The following is a 19,458-nucleotide window of genomic DNA, read 5'->3' on the forward strand; positions in this document are numbered from 1 at the left end:
ACCACAATATACAATTGGACACATTAACAATCGAGCTTGTAAAAAAAGAAAAGATAAAAACAGAGCAGTCACACAGAGTCGAGATGAGTCACGACAGGACCCCATATATATTCAAATGTTGCCAAACTGTCCGGTTTGTTGCAACGAAGCCTCTCCAGGTGTATCAAAGATACAAATTCATTAAGCCATCTGGTAAAGCAAGGAGCGGTGGCAGTTTTCCACTCTGTTAAAATAATTCTCTTTGCTACCAGTGTGCCAAGCATAAAAGTCTGCTGGACAGAATACGGCAGATCAAGAGAGGCCTCTGAGCAACCAAACAATGCAGTTAGTGCATCAGGTTCAAAACCATATACTCTGCTGTACCAAGCGAAAATGTTTTGCCAAAGTAAAACAATCCTTGGGCAAGACCAGAAGGTGTGACCCAACGTGCCTTTGAAGTATTCGATTTATTAAAGTGTAAAAACTGATGGCACACACAGACACACACGCACGCTCACACATCCCACACTTTTATACCCGTTCTTAATCGCTATAGAGGACTTTGATCTCTGTAACACCACAGTATTAATGAGTTTAACTGTACTCTCTGCCAGGCCATGATCTTGTACCAAAGAACAGAACAGGGGTGTTATGTTATTACAGTTACATACATACATGCGTTTTTGTTGTGCTTTTGAGCTCCTTTGCAGTTTGAAACTTGCTTTCACTGGAAAAAGTTAACACTAAAATGTATTATTAGCACATATGCTTTAGTACCAGGAGAATTAGAAGTGCTATTAGCAATATTGTCACAGTATAGTCATGCTGCTACACAGTAAAATCTGCAGCGTTCATATATCCATTTGTAACTCTGAGAGTCTACAAATGCAACCAAATTTGGTAGACTCTCAGAGTTAAAAAACAGTAATAGCTCAGGCATCGGAGGAAGTCCAGTAGATGACCCCATTGACCTGGTCCTCTGCACAAATCGTCACTGATAGGCAAGTGTCTGGCTCAGATAAGAGGCTGCTGGACTCAACTGTGGCTCAAAAACACATCGCCCATTTCCACTGAATCCTGTACCACTTCTGGATCCAGTATATGAATTAATTGGGACGGTTTTAAAACACACCAGTATAAATGTGAATATCAATGTCACCTCGAGACTGGAGTATTTCTTAACAATGTAAATAATTATTTATGATCGATGTCAAATTTGGGTGGTGAAGAAAGGTGAAATATTGCCAGGGGTCAGTGGATGAAAAACTAAATTTACTGTCCTGTTGTTTTGGGTGTAAGTGATCTTCTTTTGTTAAATTAATTGTTAAATAGCTCTATATTCCTATAGTAATCATTGCTATAGAGTGTTTGTTCAGTAACATGGGTATCCCTATCTCTCCAGCTCTTTAGTAAACAGCAAATATATTTTCAAGCTCCTCTGTTACTGAACAAACACTCTAGCATTTAATTTAGATTATTATTATTATTATTAATTTTTTTACAAAACAACACCCCTTTTAACTGAAGGATGATAATGTTGGTCTGTCCAGCAGTCCATAAGCAACATATCTCAATAACTACTCGCTGGTTTACTGCACCTTCCTGCTCCCCAGAGATCAGGATGGGCTCTACTGAGTTTGGTGACCCAATGACCTTTCCTCTTGAGCCACTAGAGAAAAGGTCACTTGTACTCAAGTCTTGGAATGGGTGGATTGCTATGAAACTTGCTGAGTGTGTTTATCCCCCAGGGACGATTAACCCTAACTATTTGACTAACCTCCCACAATACTTATTCGACATCGAGATATTTCATGAGGCATTGATGCTACCTCAAGAATAGACCCTAAGGGCAACAGTTAATCAACCTAATCAATTTAATAGATTGTAAAATATTATAGGCCTGTCCCCGACTAAGGATTTGTTTAGTCGAATCTAATTGGCGACTAATTGGCAATAGTCGACTGGCAGTCGACTAATATTTTTTTTTTTATTATTATTATTTTTTTAGGGCCAAAATACATTTTATTTCAAAGGGCCAAGTCTACACAGTTTGTTTTGTGTCTCCAGCAGAGTTTCTAGTGTCTCTATCTCTCTCTGGAAGAGGTTGCACATGAACTCTGCAGCCGCACTGAGGCGCTCCAACACAAACAATACCAATACAAAGACGAGGAATAAGAAGAAAAAAGTGGAAGTTACGTGTGGTTGCAGGTGTAGACTTGGCCAAAAAACAATTTAAAACACGCAGTCGACTCGGACCCCCCGCGACTAACCAGTCGACTAGTCGACTTAGTCGAGGTCAGGCCTAAAATAATAATCAATAATCTATTTCAAGAAAAATAATCAATTTTGTGGGGGAAAAGGTTATTTTTGTGCTGTGAGCTTGTACATCGGCTGTTTTCGCTTCTTTTGTGTGACACTTTTGTTTGCCGAAGTATAGAATAGGGGGTTAATCATACTAATGAATTTAGTGGATTAGAAAAAAATCAATTGGACTTTTTCCGCATCAATTCGTTAATATAAAAAATGTCATCAAAAGATTCCCCAAAAGACGCTTCTCGATTATGCGATTAATCGAAAAGTAATCTATAGAATAATCCCCAAGAAAATAATAACAGCAGAATCTGTCAGCACCACTGCTTTATGTAGTGTTGTTGTTAGTAGGAGTAAACACAGAAGCATCCGGGAGGAAGTGGACTATGAAAAGGGGAGGAGCCAAACCGAGGTCCTGTCTCTACACAAACATTTTTGTGGTGCCCCTCATTTTACCGAATGGGTTCCCAGATTGGTGACCCCATGGCCTTTCCTCTATGCATATGTGTGTGTACCTGGCTGTATAATGTGTGACCTGTATGCTCCTGTGTTCCAGTCCCCTCAGATGGGTACCTTCATGGGTGTGTACCTGCCGTGCCTGCAGAATATCTTCGGTGTGATTCTGTTCCTGCGGCTCACCTGGGTGGTGGGGACGGCCGGTGTGCTGCAAGCCCTCTGTATAGTCTTCATGTGCTGCTGCTGTGTGAGTACCAATGCACACACACACACACACACACACACACACACACACACACACACACACACACACACACACACACACACACACACACACACACACACACACACACACACACACACACACACACACACACAAATTGTGTTTGATATCATAGGCCTCGTTGGTCAGGGTTGACCATGGTTCGCACGTCCTACGGGTCTGGTCTGGAGCAGTCTCTCCCTATGCAGTCTGTTGGTCTGTGTACGTTGTTGTGCTCTAATTCTTCTCTTGTCTGCCGCTGCGTCTGACCGTTTTCTTTTCCCTGTCATGAGGTGTTAGTGTATGGTGCTTCTCCACCTCGTGCGGTCAGATGCAAGAGCTTCCCAGGATTTGAGGTTGATGTCAAGGGCCTTCATGTCTCTCTTATACAGACATCTCTGTAGCGCAGGTGTGGATGACCTGTTGTCCTCTCCTCCCACGTGCCAGTTATCCATAGAGGAGGTCTTTGGGAATGCGACCGTCCTCCATAAGATGCACATGCAGACTGCGCTGTCTGAGCTGTGTGTCCATGCTGGGGAGGTCAGCATGTGTCAAAACATCAGTGTTGCACACTTTGTCTTGCCAGGATATGCCCAGGATGTCGATAGTGATGACTGGTGGGACCTCAGTGCTCTGTCATATGACACTTGTCTTTTTCTTGCTGATGGTCAGTCCAAAGTCTTTGCAGGCCTGGGAAAAGTGGTCCATCAGCTTCTGAAGCTCCTGCTGAGTGTGGGTCACAACAGCTGCGTCATCGGTAAACGGCATGTCTCTGATTAGAGCTGTGCGAACTTTGGTCTTCGCTCTCTGAGTCGGGTGATATTGAAAAGGCTGCCATCTGATCTGGTGTGGATGTAGACACCCTCTGTTGCAGCGCCAAAGGCATGCTTCAGGAGCAGGGCGAAGAGGATGCCAAAGAGTGTGGGAGCAAAGGACACAGCCTTGCTTGACACCGCTGTGTATGCCAAAGGGCTCGGAGGAGCTACCGTTGAACTGCACTGTCCCCTTCATGTTGTTGTGGGAGGATTTGATCAGGCTGTGCAGTTTTGGTGGGCTGGGCATCCTATCTTTGGAAGAATCTGGAAAAGTCCTTCCCTGCTGACCAGATCGAAAGCCTTAGTTAGATCAATGAAAGCAATAAACGTTTGATATACATTGTATATATACACATCCACATATTTACAATATATATATACTCTACATGCTAACAGTCTGTTAAATGTAATGAGATTTACAAATTTGCATCAAATAACTCACCATGTCTCCTGCTCTCAACTCTCTCTTTCTCTGTCTCCCCCCCTCTCCCCCCTGTCTCTCTCTCTCTCTCACACACTCTCTGTCTGTCTGTCTGTCTGTCTGTCTCTCCAGACACTGCTGACAGCCATATCAATGAGTGCCATCGCCACTAATGGAGTTGTACCAGGTAAACCCCCCCCACCCCACCACCCCCATTGCCCCTCTGTCACGTAGAATTGGAATGAATAGAAAAGACACGTAACTGAGCTGCCCAGCTGTCATTTCCTTCTTGACTACACTCGACATGGCTGCCACACAAACACTCGTTGGATCTCGTGTGCAAATAGTATGTAAGTAGTAGGCTTCTTGTGTTATAAAAAGCTCAAAGTAAACGTCTCTTCTCTGACCACTTAAACCCTACTGTACGTACGGCCCCTCCTTTTTTTCCCCCTCTACACCAAAATCTCTTCGCCGAAAATAGCCAATCTACAAGTTCACAACGCAAGCTGATGATCGGCTATTGCGGTTGAATGTTTGCCCCAGAATATAGGGACGCTAGTGTTTACCTGGTTAGCTACTGAATTGACAACAGCCTTTTCTACTGCTTCCTTTTATCGCAAAAATGGCCGCGTTGGAGGTGTGAGTGACACCCTCGTAAATAAGTCAGTTTTGTGGTCCAGTGATGAGAGCTTTGGTGGTCCGAGCGGCTCAAAGGCAGCACAGCTGCAGCCAGCAGTAGCACTCACAGCCAGGGAGGAGAAGTACAGACACTCGACGCTCATCTCTGGCAGCTCGTTTGTAAACCATTTATGCATTTTAGGCAAGAAATAGGCCAATGCGCCATGCTGCTCAGTCTTGATTAATCCATTAAGGCTGGGAATGCATCTGTGTCATTTTAAGATTTCTTTGGCTGTTAAAAAATTGCAGGTATACGCCTGAGCTATGAGCTTGTAGATCTGCTATTTTAGAAAAAATCGCGAAAAAAAATCGTGAAAAATCTCAAAGATTTGCACAAATGTTCAAGATTTTTCAAAAATATCAGATCTACAAGCTCATAGTGCGGCACCGAGTGCCGCGCTATGAGCATGTGTATCTGCTATTTTTGAATAGCCAAAGTATACAATAATGGCTATAGCTCAAATCTAAAACCACACTGACGTTCCCGGATTGACTGGGTTAATTTCACATCAACAAGCTGCTTCCATAAAGTGGTGCGTTTCTGTGCTTAGTCCGCGCCTCCTTCAGAGCACAGCGTGCCTTCTGGTTGGCTGCCGTTCCGTCTCACCACACAGCGCCAGACCGCTTTGGTTTCTGCTGGCTCCTTCTCCTGTCACAGTGGGGAATGCGGTGGTCGCTCCATCTCCATAGGCGACGCATTGCACCTCACCGCTTCCTTAGAACACCGAAGTGGCATACTGCTGCTGCCGTGAATTCAGTGTTATCGTAGCTGTCAGGCAGAAACCTCCTATCTCTGTATTTTAACTTTTTGCGTTTTTTTTCCCGTAAATTAATGCACTACTTGATCATACTGCAGTGCCACGCAAAAAATAGCAGAGCCACAAGCTCGAAAACGCGGCGCGCAGAGACACGTTTCGAGCTTGTAGATCTGCTGCTTTTGCAATGTTTTTATTTGAATCCTGAAAAGTAACAGTTTTGGACATTTGAGGTTTTCACCCGACAAAGACGATATACTTTGTCGTACGATGAATAGCGAAAATAGCTACAAACGTGTAGTTATTTTAGCTATTTCATTTCTGATAGCACAGCAGGGTCTCAGGGAGGCACAAATAAATAGGAGGTAGGGAGAGTGAAGGACAAGCGAAATAGATAGATAACAGCCCATTATGTGTTGGTTATGCCTTCAGCGACTGTCCGAGCCCGGAAAACATAACTGCTGATGGAGTTCTTATGCCCCTAATTTGAAGACATTTTGACCATTTTTCAATTGTGACGTCATCAGGAGTTACTCGGAAATCATCTAGAATTCACCATTCCTGGAACATCCATTTGAATCCCGTCAGTTCTCATTCTATTCATTCTAGTTCTAGGTTCCAATCCCTCCCCATCCAAGCACGCACATCCATAATACTGTTGGTGGTGTGTATACTGCACCGTGCACTGTGTGTTATTCTAACAAGTGTTGTTTCTGTTTGTTCTGCCTTTCCCTCTCTGTCTCTTCCTCACGCTGTCTCTCTCTCCGTCTGTGTGTGCACGCACATTGAAACCCAGTGAATTTATCTTACATTGACTTCTCACTTGACTAAAACGCCCACTCCCCCCAGCCTTAGAAGAGGCCCCAAAATATCAAAGTAGCGTGAGATGAATGCTTACCTCCTCCCTGCATCATTTGACACTTTAACGTAGAACCAAAATGAACTGTAATGTAGTGTGTTGATTTCTAACATTGTCCTTTATGGCAGCAGACATACAAAACACCATTCTCTTTTCTCATCACTCACATTTTCTCTCCATTTGCTCTCAGATGTGAGTTGATATGTTGTCAGATTGTAAATGCAGATTGAAGGGCAACCTTGGTGATTTTTTTTGGAGACAAACCAACAGTTCTTGGCTTCCCTAAAGAACCTGGGTTTTAACCCAACAACCCAAAAAACGAAATGAACAAAAACCTATACTGTATGTATATGGAGACAAGTGGTTGTCTACACCCTGGGGAGGGTATAGTGACTTGGGAGTGGGACTGCATGGGACAATTGGGAATTGGCATGACAAATAAGTTGGGAGAACAAAAAAGTATGTACTTTTTGGAAACTGACTTCACACTTTCTCGTCCACACTTTGAAACAAATCTGTTTTATTCCTTATTGTCTGTGTCAGAACTTGGTCAAATAGTAACAATTCATTGCGTTTGTTTACATCCGCTTGAAGAATCAGATGGTTGGTGTTTTGCCTTGTGGAACAGTTCAGACTCAGAGTGTGTACACCTAGCAAGTGTACGTTAGGTGTGCACGTAACGGCAAGGAAGTGTACGTAACAGCAAGGAAAGCGAGTTAAATTGGTGCACTTTCCTGTATCCGAAAACATGCCTGACGCCAAATCTGAAATGTCCTTACGTGGTAAACTCCACCCGCCTGGTGATCCAGGGGGCCTGAAACAAATACAAATTATTTTAAACTTATATTTGTCCAAGGGCTGGTCTGTCTTCTTTCTCCAGTTTTTGTCACATAGCTTAAACATTATGCTTATTTCTCCAAGCATAGTATGACTTCTCTCATCAGCTGTCCTCTTCACACACACGCTCTGTCTCCCTCTCTCTCTCTCTCTCCCTCTCTCTCTCCCTCTCTCTCTCTCTCTCTCTCTCTCTCTCTCTCTCTCTCTCTCTCTCTCTCTCTCTCTCTCTCTCTCTCTCGTTCTCTCTCTCGTCCCACTCTTAACATCACAATGTTACTAACCATTCATCCCCCTCTCTGTCTCTTCATCTCTGCCAAATCTCTCCTTTCCATGTCATTATTCTGTCTTCCTGTCCTCTCTTTCAAATCTGTTCTGTTATCCTCTCTTTCTCTCTCGCTCTGCCCTCTGCACCATTCCCTGCCATCTATCTACCTCTCCCTCTCTGTATTTTATCATCTCGCTCTCTCTGCTTTCTATCCCCCTTTTCTCTCTTTACCCCCTTCTCTCTCTCCCTCTCTCTCTCCCTCTCTCTCTCTCCCTCTCTCTCTGTCTCTCTCTCTCTCTCTGTCTCTCTCTCTGTCTGTCTCTCTCTCTCTCTCCCTCCCTCCCTCCATTCCAGCGGGAGGCTCCTACTTCATGATCAGCCGTTCTCTGGGTCCAGAGTTTGGAGGGGCGGTGGGTCTGTGTTTCTACCTGGGCACCACCTTCGCCGGATCCATGTACATACTGGGAGCCGTTGAGATCTTACTGGTGGGTAAGGCGTGATTTGTACTTGGTGCGCGCCAGTGTCACGTGCCGTTACCTGAAATCAAATTAAAAACGAAGCTTTGCCAAAAAAACGATTAGTAATCAAAACTAAAACAAACTAAAGTCATAGAGAAAATGTCCTTGGTTTTAGTATCCAATATTTTTCTTTAAAAACAGCGGAAATAGCTGATCTACAAGCACACAACGTGCCACAATGCGATGCTTTTTTGCGCTATTTTCCTGATTTTTTTAACACATTGACTGCCAGAGTTTTTTCAGAACAGTCTGTAGCCTTCCAGGGTTTTGAACGATTTTGGTACCTTTTCGCATAGCCACAGAATATTTTTCTCCAGTATGATTGATCCCAGATAATTTCTAATCACAGATGAGATTCAGGTGTGGTTTCACAAATGTCAACGAGGTAATTATGACCTTGTTGTCATGTGTTGTTTGATGTTTGAAAATAGCTCAAAACCAGTAGTTTCAAACCAAAAAACAATGTGAATTGTTTGTCCGTTTGAATTTTAACATTGAAGTGGATGGAGCAGCAAATATTTGGAAATTGTTATCTCCTTATTCGTTTGGAATATCGAAAGAGTGTCAATACTAAATAATTAGAGAATCTTTTTAGAATTTTTTTTTTTTGAAAAAAGTTTTTTTTTTCTTTTTTTCATGACGTTTTTTAACGTCTTTGGCAGGCAATAGCTTAATACCCAAAGACGTTTATAAACGTCTTTGGCAGTTATCTTAATCTCACACCTGACAAATACCCCTTATTACAATAAAAACATTAAAATGAATAAAAACGAATAAAAACTAAGCCTTTTCACAAAATAAAATCAAAGTAAACTAGCAAACCCACTTAAAAGCTAATTAAAACTAAAACAAAATTGAAAACATGAAGTCAAAACGAAATAAAAAGGAGTGAAACATTAGTAGAAAATTAACCTTGTTTGAGAGGAGGGGCGGTTCAAGCCAGCACGGCGTTACATGATGTCATCATAATTTATTTTCTCCTGGCATTCTAACCTTGCAGGAATGTCAAATTGAAGTAGTCTCACAGTACAAGCATTTAGTTGTTTTAATTGAGGACAATTTAACATTCAAAGGTCTTATTGAAAAGCTTGAGCTGAAGTTAGGATTTTATTTTAGAAATGAATCGTGTTTTTTTTTTTTCGCCAAGAAAATACTGGTTGAGGCTGCATTCCTTCCCTTACTGGATTATGGTGATCTGATTACAATTACAATTTTGGCATGCAGACTCTCTTATCCAGAGCGACTTACAGTAAACAAGGTAATTAATCACATAAATAGAATGCAGAGAGAGCACTAGTGTAGTGCCTCAAAAAACTAGGATACCAGGTAAACAATGAACCTATCTAAAGCACATGATTAAGATGCTATCTTTATCACATTCTTAACATTTGTGGCCAAGAAAACAGATCTAAGAAACGAAAGACACGAGAACGAGTGACCGAGACATGTCTGCATATAGTAGCCATTTGTATGCTGGTCAGTCGCTAGCATCAATCGAAAGAGAATGTGGCAAGAAAGGGGTGCAGGCAGGGAGAGTGAAGTGCTAGAGGTGCACTCTGAAGCAGTGGTGGAAAAAGTACTTAATTTTTTTACTTAAGTAAAAGTATCAATACTGCAATGTAGAAATACTCTGTTACAAGTAAAAGTCCGGAATTCAAAATTTACTTGGATAAAAGTACAAAAGTATTGGTATCAAAATGTACTTAAAGTACCAAAAGTAGAAAGTACTCATTATGCAAAATGTCCCGTTGCACACGTTTTCAAATGTATAAAAATCTTTAGAAAATAGTAGATCTACAAGCTCACAATGCGTCGCATCGCGACGTATTGTGAGCTTGTAGATCATCTATTTTCAAATGGCCAAAATGCATATAGAGCTGAAGGGGTTAATGTATGTTTTGTAATAATCAAAATCAACAAAGTAACTAGTAACTAAAGTTTTCATATAATTGTAGTGGAGTAAAAGTACAATATTTGCCTCTGAGATGTAGTGGAGTAGAAGTAAAAGTACAGAAAATTTGGAATACTCCAGCAAAGTAGAAAAACCACGTTGGCGTGCCCGACCGTCTTTTATCTCCACTGTGGTCGACAGCTGATGATTAGAAAAGAAACCCAGGAGGAGTAGCGTGTGTCCCTGTGGACTGGAGTTGGGAATGGGAACCACAGAATCTACTGCACAGTCCCTCCTGGGAATAGTACAACCAGTTTATTAGAAAACATAACAATTGAGCACAAGGTTAAGAATAAGTGTTTATAAGACTTTCTTTTTCAAATATAACCAGTCAAAAAGGTCCTTCTGCACACCTACTTTCATAAACAGGTGCGTAGGAGCAGGCAGTCAATGCATGAGTCAGGATAAAATAAATCCTGCACGCTTTGTCTTCACTCACAGCCAAAAGGTTTCGGTCGCACCGACCTTCATCATCAAGTATCTGATGAAGGTCAGTGCGACCGAAACGTTGTGTTTCCATTCAAAGTTTTTGTCTGTAAGTGAAGACGGTGTGAAGGATAGTTTTTTTCCTAAAATATAACGTCTCTGACGGCTGGAAACCTCAATATATCCCAAACGGTTTACTTTTCAGGATACAAATTCAAAAATAGCAAAAGTAGCAGATTTACAGGGTCTAAACGCGCCGATTTCTGCAGCGTTTCAAGCTTGCACTGCAGTTCTGCTACTTTTGATACTTGAGTGTGACGCTGTAGTGTGATTAAGTAGGGCATTAATTTACAAAAGAACACAAAAAGTATGGAGATATGGAGATAAGAGGTTTCTGCCCGACAGCAACGATGTCGGGCAGACGAATATGATCCTTTCCTACTCTTTCTAATAACCGTTTTGTCCGTTTGTTTCTCACCTCTCTCTCTCTCTCTCTCTCTCTCTCTCTCTCTCTCTCTCTCTCTCTCTCTCTCTCTCTCTCCGTCCCTCCCTCCTCCAGATGTACATAGCGCCGAGGGCGGCCATCTTTGTTCCCAGCGAGCCGGACGGCGAGGGGGCGGCCATGTTGAACAACATGCGCGTGTACGGCTCCATATGCCTCCTGCTGATGTCCCTGCTGGTGTTCGTCGGGGTGAAGTACGTCAACAAGCTGGCGTCCATCTTCCTGGCCTGCGTCATCATCTCCATCCTGTCCATCTACACGGGGGCGCTCGTCTCCGCCTTCAGCCCGCCAGAGTTCCCGTAAGAAACACATTATCTCATCTTGGAATTTATTTTCTTTCATTTTTTTAACGGACCCATTCAATTGGGGAACGCATCTGTGTCATTTTAGATTTCTTTGGCTATTCAAAAATAGCAGATATACAAGCTCATAGCGCGGCACCTGAGCTTGTAGATCTGCTATTTTTGAAAAACAAATTGTGAAAATGTTTGCAAATCTTTGAATATATATATACATTTTTAACTAAAATCTTTGCTTCTGGGGGTCCCTGGAACAAAATATTTTGAGATGGGGGGGTCCGCGGATAAATACATATCATTTTGGGTGCTTTAAAGGTATATATTCATAAGACTTGCACCAAATTATCACGATTTTTCAAAAAATAGCAGATCTACAAGCTCTTAGCACGCTACGAGCTTGTAGATCTGCTATTTTTGAATAGCCAAAGTATAAAGTATAAAATAATGGTTTAAGTGGTTACACAGATGCGTTCTCGGTTTTGATGGTTTAATAAAGGTTAGTTTTGGTTAAAAGTCAATCACATCACTTGAAAGATGTGTGGGATATTTCATCCACTACACATCTGAGCATCTGTTGTTGCTATGAAAGTTGGCATGACAGTAATGACTGGTAAACCCCAACACCGAGCTCAATTGCATCGGTCGTAATTAAATTGTTTTTAATTTAGTATTTAATGTAAGATTTTCCCACGCACTTAATCGCCTAATAAATGCTTGCACAATACTACATCTCATGACGCAATACGTCAACAAAGTGTGCAAGTATCCAAGCACACTTAGCTAATAGTCGAGAAATGGGAAACGCCACATTCCAATGCTCAAACTTCTGCCTCGTCGCCTCCTCTGCCCTCAGTGAAACTAATGAGCTGCTGAAATATGTGAGCACTGCAGCTTGTGGTCTTCACATAATTTAGGTCTTCAAATACGTGGCCTACATACCACTATGTAGGTTAAACTCTCTTAGTAAACAAACAGCAGGGATTTACATTCAGACATTCAGACATCATGTTAAGTCCACAAGATGGTCACATATTTTGGCAGGTCACCAATTTCAATAAAGGAGAGATCAGGACGAAGTTGATGCAAGCAAAATGTTTATTGATTAAAGTGCAGATTTTGGCATTTAACTTAGAAAGCTTATAGATAGGAGAGAGAACCCCCCTTTTGGAATCTAAGACGCTGGTGGTGGCAGCGCAGATAAACCTCCTTCCTTCTCAGCTCCAGGACTTAACTAGGTGGATCTGGGGATGGAGGTGGGCTGCTCGGTCGCTGGCTGAAAAGAGAATGACAAGTTCTTAGGCAGAGATAATTGAAAGATGGAGCCCAATCACCAATTGGCTGGCTGCAGATTGGTAGTAGAATTTTATTGGTTAGAAGTGCTCACGCTTAGATTCGTGTGAAGGAAAGGATTTTGACAGTGTAGGAAAACGGAGGTGACATGGACAAGAACCAAGCGCCAAGATAAAAGCGTGAGAGAAAAGATCTTCCTTATTGAACTTAAAGGTAGGGTAAGTGATTTTCTTTGGTTAAAATAAGTGTTAAATAGCTCTATATTCTGATAGTACTCATTGCTATAGAGTGTTTGTTCAGTAAAAGGAGTCTCCTTGTCTCTCCAGCTCTTTATAAAACAGAAAATGCATTTTCGTTTCAGTTTCAGTTTCATTTCCAATTTTATCCAGTCAGGATAGAGAACTCAATCAGGATATAGATTAAACAAGTGAAATTGGAAGTGATGACACTAAGAAATGAGCAGGCAAAATTGGAACTGGAACACTATAAAAATGAAGCTTAAAAATGGGTACTTTCTCCTGATTGGCTGAGATTTTGACACCTACCGGAAAATGTATTTTCTGTTTATTAAAGAGCTGGAGAGACATGGAGACTCCTGTTACTGAACAAACACTCTATAGCAATGATTACTATCACAATATAGTGCTTTAACCTTTTAACAAAATACTTTTTGTTTTAACCCAAAAATATCACTTACCCTACCTTTAACATACGCTTAGAGCTACATTTCTCCGTAACACCGCCATGCTGGTGGACAGAGGAGGTGAGGAGGCAGAAATCCGAGTATTGGAATTTGGCTAAAGGCCATCTGTCCCTCTACTCTCAGTGCAAGGTGTTGACACTGCTTCGTTCTTGATTGACGCCCCAAGCCTGACCACTTATGTAACTCTCACTGCTGTGACTGACTAAGTGGATGCTCTAATAATGCCTTGCCCCACAGGGTGTGCATGCTGGGGAATCGAACCATCAACGCCCACGCTCTCCATGACAACTACTGTAACAAGACAGTGTATGACGCCAGAGAGACGGAGAGAGAAGACGCCAACATCACCTCCTTCACTGAAGGTTTGTTTCTCTTAAGATGCTGTTTAAAATGATTTCTGCCACACCTATATGTCTAATTGTACTATTGTATATTTTGTCGCACCACAGCCAAAAGTTGCTCGACAAAAATGACGATGTTTTCGATTGAAAAAATATAAATGTTTTTTTGTTGAGCGTCGCACCATATCAATTAACCACTTTCAACATGGCGTCCCTATTTTAGAGGTGAAAACCTTGACTTTCAAAAATATTGAGTAGAGCGGTTATTGTCGCTTTTCCCCTTACAACGACCTATATGAGGTTTAAATCTCACAATGGTGAGATTTTCTATGTGGCTTCAGACAGCTTTAAACACGAATCCCTCCTTGTCCTTCGTGCAAACAGACAACAGCACTACCGTGGTCCCGACCTTTGACCCCGGGCCGGGCCCTGTGGAGAGGCCCTCGTCACTGTGGAATCAGTTCTGTGAGGGGTCAGACCTCCTCAACTCCTCCTGTGACCACTACTTCACTCAGAGCAAGTTCACCCAGATCAAAGGCATCCCTGGGATGGCCAGTGGAATTATTGCAGGTACTGTATGCGTGTGCACGCGCGTGCGTCTGTGCCGGTGTGTGTGTGTGTGCGTGCTTGCGTGTGTGTTGTTGGTGTGTGCATGTTGGTTGCAGATTAGGCTATATTGGTGGATTGGGTTTATCTCTCTGTACATGCCTCTATGTGTGTGTATAAATTAGCTTGCACAATTTCTGTGCATATTTGCTATTTAGGCATTTAGCAGATGCTCTTAGCCAGAGCGACTTACAAGTGTGAGATCAGAGTAACTGCATCTAATTTATTGTTTATCACATGAACCCTAGCATTCTTATTCTGGGGACGAACATTCTGCAAAAATAGCCCATCTACAACATGGCACATTGCGATGCATTGGGATTTTCTAGATCAGCTAAAAAGATTGGGTGTAAAGGGAAATTAGCAGGTCTGGGGAACTCGGTCAATTAAGTATAATACAAGTGAACCTAGAGGTGTGCATCGCCGACCTTTGATCTTGACACCATATGTCACATGCTGACTTAATTGATCTAATATCTTTAGCTTCACGTCTTGTGTTGTGATTTGAGGTTGATACAGTGTACTGAGTCATTGCGGACAGAGTGGCATACATACACAAACACAGACACAGACTGATTGATTGATTGATTGATTGACATTTTTATTAGGCAAAATAATGTAAAACAACACAGTTACATTTACAATACTTTTGTCTAAAAGGTCCGACCAAAAAAGTCCTTGCGGACTTGTTTCCGTTGGGGTCCTTGAATTAATTTCATAGACAGCCTCGTTACAATAGCATGTCAGTGCTCGGTGGCTCGGCTGATAAAGTGCCTCTCTGTCTCCTCCTTAGAGAATGTGTGGAGCACCTACCTCAGCAAAGGGGAGGTCCTGGAGAAAGGGTCCCTCCCCTCGCCTCACGTCGCACACCCAGCAACCAATAATCGGCCGTACGTGTTCGCTGACATCACGACCTCCTTCACGCTGCTGGTGGGAATCTTCTTCCCATCGGTCACAGGTACATACTTAATTGTTTTTGCCTTGGTGTGTGTTTGATATTCTGTAGGCAGCACTTAGAATGGATCGGCCTGCAGGACGATAACCCAATGACGCGTTGTGCAAAAGATGTGTGTAGATTTGCTATTTTCATTACTTATTTTTTTTAATGGAAATTCTTAGATTTTAATTTTTTATTTATGAAATACGTTTTTAATTGATGAAAAGTTGATGAAAGTATTTTTTGTTTAAACTTTTTAAAATCTTTTGAAATGTAGAAAACTGAAAAAAATATATATTTACTCGCGACCCATAAAAATGGGTCCTGACCCACTGTTTGGGAAACAGGGGTAGATGGTTATGTTTAGGCATGGGTCTAGTGTGGTTTTGATTGATTGAATACTTTATTAGTCAAAAGATTTAAACAGCACGGACGTACAGTAAAACACTTGGGCTAAAAGGATAACACGAAAAAGTCCTTGGTGACTTGTTTCCATCGTGGTCGTATGTATTCAATTAATCAACAGAGCATAGAATTTCTTTTTGTTTTTAAAGATTTATTTTGGGGCTTTTATGCCTTTATTGAGAGGAAAGTACCGGTAGGCTGATCAAATGGGGAGAGAGATGGGGAGCGACACGCATCAAAGGCCGTCGGGCTCGGGACTCGAACCCACGACGCCCTATCAGGCTACATTGAGCCTAGGTGCCTGGACCGCTATGCCAGCCCAGCCGTCCAGGCCAGAGCATAGAATCTTAACACATTATTAATACATGTCATGAAAAATAACACACTAGCTATATTTACAGAGGAGAAAAAAGGAAACACTGTGGCAGTGTATGTCCCTTCATTTCAAGGGGATTTAATATCTATCTCTAAGGTCAGGGTAATGCTCTGGGAGGCTTTACCATCTCAGAGGATTTAGTAACTGAGATTTTGCTTTGTTCAGCTCCTCTCATCAGTCATCATCATGCTGGGTATATTACCTGATGGAGCCTTCCAGAGACAATTTCCACTGTTATTGAACTCAGCATTTTAGAAAACTACTGCCAGTGGTGGAAAAAGTACACATTTGTTTTACTTAAGTAAAAGTATCTGCAATGGAGAAATACTCTGTTACAAGTAAAAGTCCGGTATTAAAAATCAAAATATACTTAAATTACCAAAAGTAAAAGTACTCATTATGCAGAATGTCTCGTTTCACAAGTTATCATATGTCTAAAATGTATTTAAAATCTTTTGAAAATAGCAGATCTACAAGCTCACGCGCCGCTGTGAGCTTGTAGATCGGCTATTTTCAAATAGCCAACATTTAAATAGGGCTGAAGTAGGTAATGTATGTTTCGTAATAGTAATCCAAATCTACAAAGTAACTAGTTACTCAAGTTTTCTAATAATTGTAGTGGAGTAAAAAGTACAATATTGCCATTGAGATGTAGTGGAGTAGAAGTAAAAGTATAGAAAATTGGAAATACTCCAGTAAAGTAAAAAATACCTAAAAAATAGTTATAATAATTCTTAATACAGTACTTGAGTAAATGTACTTAGTTACTTTACACCACTGCTGCCTGCTACTACTAATATTACTGCTGCTACTACTACTACCAATAATAGTTAATAGTAATAGTAGTAAATACTAATAGTAATAATAATTCTCTCTCTATTGCTATGATTTCCTTGTCTTTCCTCAGGCATTATGGCCGGTTCAAACCGGTCAGGGGACCTGAAGGACGCCCAGAAGTCTATCCCCATTGGAACCATCATGGCCATCCTCACTACCTCCCTCGTCTGTATCCTTCCACTACTTTCTCTGTCATACACTAGGATGAATTAGCTTTTTTTGAGCTGCAAATTCAGTACCACTTAAACCCTCTATACAGTACTTGATAAAACAAATCTCTATTTTTGGCAAACCTGAATAGATGCTTGGGGGTCAAGTGGTTAACAAAAGTGGCATTTTAATATCGCAGTTATTTTTGCCGCAATAATTGTGACATGTAGTTTTCATATGTCCTATCCCTACTACAAGATATTGCACTTTTTACAAAGTATCGGTCATCTAAGGACAGTGGTTCCCAAACTTTTTAGCTCGAGACCCATACATTTGTTGTCTAAATTAATATTAATATTAATATTAATTTACTCGCGACCCATAAAAATGTGTCCGCAACCCACAAATAGGTCCCGACTCACTGTTTGGGAACCAGTGGACTCTAGGACACTCCAAAATCGGGATCAGCATAGAACCCAAAATTGGTTTGGGTGCTAGACAGTTTTTTATTGCATTTTCATGCACTCATACTGTACGATAAGAGATAAGAGCTTTATTGATCCCGCTGGGGACAGTACAGCAGTTAAAAAAACAGATTACAGGGCAAGGAAAAAAAGTACAGTAGATACAGTATGATGGATGGAGTGCAGTGTTGCCATGTCTGTTTTTTGGGCTTGTTTCTATAAATGTAGTTGCTTATTTGGGCTTGTTTCCTAAATGTTGTTTAAACCAGTGGTTCTCAAACATTTTCATGTCAAGGACCCCCCAAATTAATATGTAATTGTCCACGTATCCCCATCTGAAAACATGTAATAGTGCGGCAGCAAGTGGCACGCTACGAGCTTGTAGATTTCTTTTTTTTAATCTTGAACATTTGTGCAAATCTTTGAATATATATTTATGTTTTAAAGCAAACATTTTTAACTCCGATCTGTGGTTCTGGGGGTCCCTGGAACAACAGGTTTTGAGATGGGGCTCCGCGGCCAAATACATTTCATTTTGGGGGTCCTTGACATGGAAAAGTTGGAGCACCACTGATATAGCAACATACTGTTAGGATTTAGAAAACATTTTTAGATATGTCAATGTATTTGGCCGCGGACCCCCATCTCAAAATGTTTTGTTCCAGGGACCACCAGAAGCAAAGATTTGAGTAACAAATGTTTGCTTTAAAAATATTATATTGAAAGATTTGCACAAATGGTCACGATTTTTCAAAAATAGCAGATCTACAAGCTCATAGTGCAGCACTCGGTACCATGCTATGAGCTTGTATATCTGCTATTTTAAGAAATCTAAAGTGACACAGATGCATTCCCGTATTGAATGGGTTAGAATTAGAAACAAATACCAAAGTGACTGAACTGTCCATTCCAGTCATGTGTAATGTGAAGTATACATTCCACTGTGATTTGCTCTGTCTGCTTGGACTGTTGTTGTTGTTCCTTATTTTGGACCAATCAGACCTGAGCAGTGTTGTTCTCTTTGGAGCCTGCATCGAGGGCGTGGTACTCAGAGACAAGTTAGTATGCCTCACACATTATTTCACTGGAACACCTAAGTCCCACTGTTCTTATGTCCGGAGATCATATATATACTGTATGTATAGTGTGGCAAATATACCTTATGTATTCTGTGTGTTTCTCCGCAAAATGCATACGTGTCCACGTGATGATGTAGTATCAGTGAAGTATTTCCTTTAAGTAATTTTTTAGGGCTTTTCCTTTTTATTAGACAGTGAGACGCTGTGAGACAAGATAGGGGTAGAGACATGCGAGACATGACAGGCATTATATTTGTCATTTATATGAATATAATGAAGCCACATCACATCAACTACCCATGATATTATATGGGACGACATACCGGGTATTTTTCTCATTTTGTGAATTCATAATATCCACCATCCTGCCGTCCCTCCTTATTTGGGCAAGACTTATGTACTCAATATTATGTAATCAACAGAGATCTTCTGTGAAGCCACGCCATTATTAGACCACATCTTGTTTATTGGAACAAAAACAACAATACTACACTCCAGTTCAGTGGTTTCAAACCTTTTTTTAAACCTTATCTGTCACAAGCTGTGACCCCCCCACACATGCACGCATGCACGCATGCACGCGCACACACACACACACACACACACACACACACACACAAACAACAAAAGTAAGGACTGTAGTTTCAATCATCTGGGACCTTCATCAGGGATGAAAGTCAGTGTGACCGAAACATATTTCCATTCAAACATTTTGGCTGGAAGTGAAGACCGTGTGCATGATTTATCTGATCCTGGCTCATGTGTTGACTGCCTGCTCCTACGCACCTGTCCGTGTGCAGAAGGACCTTTTTAACTAAATATAATGACCCAAAAATTACCCTGTCCTCACGCCTCCCTGACCCCCCCCCCTGGACCCCAGGTTGGGATACACTGCTCCAGTAGATGGACTTTTTCTGTCCTACAAAAAAGAAACTCA

At 41.4% G+C, this 19,458-nt stretch overlaps 2 protein-coding genes across 2 annotated transcripts in view; both read left to right on the forward strand.

The window, feature by feature from the left end:
- nop10 (NOP10 ribonucleoprotein homolog (yeast)) overlaps nucleotides 1–19,458 on the forward strand; it is a 39,659-nt gene that overhangs the window by 18,190 nt on the left and 2,011 nt on the right. The gene's annotated exons all lie outside the window — the stretch shown is intronic.
- The window catches only part of slc12a6 (solute carrier family 12 member 6), a 56,248-nt gene that overhangs the window by 8,479 nt on the left and 28,311 nt on the right, over nucleotides 1–19,458 (forward strand). The window contains 9 exon segments of the mRNA XM_080452068.1: nucleotides 2,846–2,992; nucleotides 4,376–4,430; nucleotides 7,992–8,122; nucleotides 11,092–11,333; nucleotides 13,564–13,688; nucleotides 14,052–14,237; nucleotides 15,067–15,231; nucleotides 16,899–16,997; nucleotides 18,443–18,500. Coding sequence (XP_080308194.1) covers nucleotides 2,846–2,992; nucleotides 4,376–4,430; nucleotides 7,992–8,122; nucleotides 11,092–11,333; nucleotides 13,564–13,688; nucleotides 14,052–14,237; nucleotides 15,067–15,231; nucleotides 16,899–16,997; nucleotides 18,443–18,500 — 1,208 coding nt within the window.

Source organism: Gymnoscopelus braueri (assembly GCF_963280865.1).
Source record: "Gymnoscopelus braueri genome assembly, chromosome: 15".
In the NCBI taxonomy this organism is placed as follows: Eukaryota; Metazoa; Chordata; class Actinopteri; order Myctophiformes; family Myctophidae; genus Gymnoscopelus; species Gymnoscopelus braueri.